This window comes from Geospiza fortis, unplaced genomic scaffold (assembly GCF_000277835.1).
Source record: "Geospiza fortis unplaced genomic scaffold, GeoFor_1.0 scaffold408, whole genome shotgun sequence".
In the NCBI taxonomy this organism is placed as follows: domain Eukaryota; kingdom Metazoa; phylum Chordata; class Aves; order Passeriformes; family Thraupidae; genus Geospiza; species Geospiza fortis.
Genome location: NW_005054330.1, coordinates 2,493,270 through 2,497,264, shown reverse-complemented (window position 1 = coordinate 2,497,264; position 3,995 = coordinate 2,493,270). Strand labels below are relative to the sequence as shown.

At 44.4% G+C, this 3,995-nt stretch overlaps 1 protein-coding gene across 1 annotated transcript in view; it reads right to left on the bottom strand.

Moving 5' to 3' along the window:
• Positions 1 to 1,119: 1,119 nt before the first annotated feature.
• FBRSL1 (fibrosin like 1) overlaps positions 1,120 to 3,995 on the bottom strand; it is a 365,612-nt gene continuing 362,736 nt past the window's right edge. The window contains exon 19 of the mRNA XM_031057495.1: positions 1,120 to 3,767. Within this exon, the coding sequence (XP_030913355.1) occupies positions 2,534 to 3,767 (1,234 nt within the window). The 3' untranslated portion in view covers positions 1,120 to 2,533. The remainder of the gene's footprint in view (positions 3,768 to 3,995) is intronic.

The window sequence follows — 3,995 nt, the reverse complement described above, 5'->3', positions numbered from 1 at the left end:
AGGAATGCCAGGGGAGCATAGCATTGATTTAATGCTCACTTTTTAAGTCATACACAGACCAAACGCTTCCAAAGGGTATGGCCCATCTTTGCATTTTTTTCTGAAGTTTGCAGTAACAACCTCCTTGCTCACATGTACCTGCATTAGGAACATGCAGCTGTGGACTCTAGCAGAGGTTAGGGGGGCTCATTTATGCAGATCCATGTCAGAAATGGTATCAAACAAGATTCCATGTTGGACACTGGCACCAGGAGAATTACAATCCCCCTGAGCCAGCATTATGAATCTTTATGCTGAGTCCAACACACTTCACATCCACCATGTGTTCTATGTTCCTCCACTTTCAGCTGCGAGAGAGCAGGTGCTGATTTTTAATGCCTATTTTTGTTTTAAGCCTCCTTTCATCAGATTAAGGACCCTGCTATTTTATTTCATTTTATTTTATTTTTTCACGCTCAGTAATTTAGTCACACGCAGACTTAAACCCAGGAGCTGTGCCATGCTGCTAAAGCCCCGTCGGCCGCGGAGCGCGAGGGGCTGGGGCACGGCTCCATCCCCGCAGACAGCTCAGCCCAGGGAAAGGTTTGGGAGGCAAATGGGAGGCGCCAGGGGGTGCTGGAGGTGATAACCTTCCCGTGGTGATGCTGGCAGCAGGGTCCCTCCACACGAGCTGCTGCACACAGGCTGTGCTTCCTTTGCTGTCCCTCCTTCCCCTGGCAGAAGATGCTGGGTCAGAGCCCGACGTGCCCCTGGGCTGTGGGGTGGAGATGCTGTAGGGCTGGGGGCACTGCTCTCCTCCCCAAACCCCCAAATCCCAGCGGGGGGGGAGGAGGGGGGAGGGGGGGGAAACAAGAGTTACAGAGCCAAGAAAATAGTAGCGGATGGCTGAATTAACTAGAGAGAAAAAGCCCAGGATATATAAAACATGGACACTGAAAAATAAAATAAGGGAAGGGGGGATGGTACAGCAAGTAAAACATGGCAAAATTTACATATGGATGAAAAGTAAAATTGGAAATAAAAAATAAATCATGCCAAAAAGCAGTTCAAGGCAGAACCACACTGAAACAAACATTTGCTTATGGTCTTCATGTACTATAGATAATATATCAGAATTTCTTTTTTTTTTTTAAATCAACCATTAGACTTTTTTTTTGCACTCCTAAAATTCTACTTTGTCTTGTATACAGATTCCAATAAGAACACTGCACAATTAGCACAAGGGGTCCACGGAAAATTGTCCTTGCTTGCCAGCGATCCTGCCCACAACACAAAAAAAGAGAAAAAAAAAAGGAAAAAAAAAATATAAGGAAAGGGTCTGCCGCATGGTACTGTGCCAGTTCCATCTGCTTTTGCCAGCTTGAAAAGTAGGAAACCAAAATTCCCTTCCAGGAGCGTGTGTCTTTCTCTTTCCTTGACGAACTGTCCCTTGTGTTTGTACAAAAAAATTCAGTCTCTCTTTTTTTTTTTTTTTGTTAAACACAAGCATCCTTCTTCCTGTTCACATGCCATTGCCATTCTGTCTCCAGAGTTGCGAGTTGGTTGTTTTTGGGTTGGTTTTTTTTTTTAATTTTTTTTTTTTTAACCCCTTCCTCCCCCCAACATCCACTAAGACCTGCCTCCGAGTTCTTGCATAGTTGAAGTATATATGCCGTACTGAGCTTTCTGAGTGTGAATTTCTGACTGTGACAAGAGTATGAGTTGTAACCATGTTAACAAATAACCAGAGTGGTTCTAGAAACCATTTTTATAAAGTCTACCTATGTTAAGAATTTAATATTGGTGTACATTTATATTAACAGAGTATTTACAGTTTGTTTTCTTTTTTTTTTGTTTAAAACAAGAAGTCAAAAAAAATTCCTCTTAAATTTCTGCATAATATAATAAGGCAAAAAACAAACAGTTTTGTACATTATTATTATTATTAATATTTTAATATATATCTGTAACTTCGGTTCCAAAGTACCAAGGTAAGTGATCAATTGGCCTCAGAAGGGAACCTCACAGTGGACTGTAAAACTACAGTATTTCCATAAATAATACTTTTAAGAAACCCTGGGTATTTTTTTCTTAAGGATCTGAGGCCTTTAAAATGCAAATTTAACTAAAAACAAAAGCAAAATTTCTTCTTTTTTTAAGTGAATAAAGAGCACAAAATTAAAAAAAATACAAATCCATTAAAAATGTTTCTCACATTTGGGAAAAAATGTACAAACTTGATATTCTTAACTCATTTTTTTAGCACAGAAACAAAAAACAAAACCAAAAATCAATACCTATATATTAAATTCCCATTCTCAGCAACCTTCTTGTTGGAAAGTCCCCAACCCCATTATTTATGGAAATGTGCTTAACTTCTACAAATTTTACATTAAAAAAAAAGTTTACAGCAGTGCATTTTGTAAAAGGTTTGTTGTTTTCTTTTTTTGTTGTTTTTTTTTCCTGTTTGTGTTTTTTTTGTTGTTGTTGTTTGCTTGTTTGTTTGCTTGCTTGTTTTTTATGTACAGGTGAGTTTAAAATTCAATGTTGGGGACTATCGTGCCTCTACTTCTTTGGGGTTCCTAGAGGGGGAATAGTCCCTGGACTCTGAGTTTGTGAGTGGGGTAGTCCTGCGAGGGGAGGCAGGTCTGGTGCTGCTGGCTGGTACGAGAGGCGGCGGCGCGCTCAGCGCTGCGGTCGGCGGGTTCCTGTTCAAAATCCCGTTGTGCATGGCAGTGGATGGACTCAGTCTGGGGTAATGCATCCCGCTCAAGTGAGGCATGAACGATGGCACGTGTGCCAGGTGGCTTTCGATGGGGGACGAGTGCAAGTGGTGCATTCTGGCACGCTCAAGTTCTTCCCGTAAGTGCAAGCGCTCGCGCTCCTCCACTTGCCGCAACCGCTCCTGCTCTCGGCGGGCTTCCAGAAGGTTCTCGTGGTTGTAGTCGTGTGGTTCCCTGTCTCTGTAGGAACGCTCATGGTCATAAAAGCCAGAGGTGGTGGGAAACCTATGGATAGGATCTGTCCGGAGCTGGAAGTCCATTCGACGGTGCAGGTCTAAGCTCCGGTAGGCATCTCGCAATGGGTCCCTCATTGGGTCCCAGGAAAATCCAGGATGCGGCAGCCTCTCTCTTCCTGACAAAGGGTTCATGCCTATGAGTGGGGTCATCATCCTGCTGCGGTCCAGGACATTCATGTTGTTCATCTGGTGCACGCTGCCCATGGAGATGGGCATGGAGGCAGCCATCGAGTGAGGCAATGATAATCCATGGAGAGTGGGCGGTGGGGGATGCTCCACTGACCGGGAGTGCTGGGAAGGCTCAGACCCAACCACTAGCACATCACTGTCTTCCTTCCTCTCCTCCTTTACTTTGATGTCATTCTTAATCTTCTGGAGGTCGCTGGGAAGCTCTGTCTTTCTCTCCATGTCCTTGCTCATTAGATTGGTAAGCTTCAGGCTCTCACTTAGTGCAGGTTTGCTGTATGGGGATACAGACTGGATTACTGGCTTTGTGTTGTCCTCAGAGGGTCTCTTATCATGGCTTGGAGTTTCCTTCACTGGGGAACGGCTCTCTTTGATCTTGTGTTCAGCTATGGGCGGCTCTCTCAGCCGGTCAGGGTGCTCTCTCTCGGGCTCCTTGGACCTCTCCCTGTCCCCGAGGCTGACCTGCCTGATGGGCTCACTGGAGCTCTGGCTGTTGCTGCGGATGAGATTGCTGATCTGGTGCGTCACTGGGGCGGATGCCGGCGAGGATCTGTTCGAATGTCTGTTTTTCTCCATGAGGTCTCTGTAAAAAGACAGAAGGTACATCCTTGGTTATGTGTGATGATGGGCATGCACAGTGCTGTGCCCAGTTGTACACTCTGAGATTGCTAAGGGAAGGATCTGGAAAGTTCTATGAACATCAGCTACAGCTGCAATCCTATGCTAAGCGATATGCATTATCTGCCTTTACATACTTTAAAGACAAAAAAAAGTTAAATGTTCACAAATGTAGGACTAAATTGGGGATGTG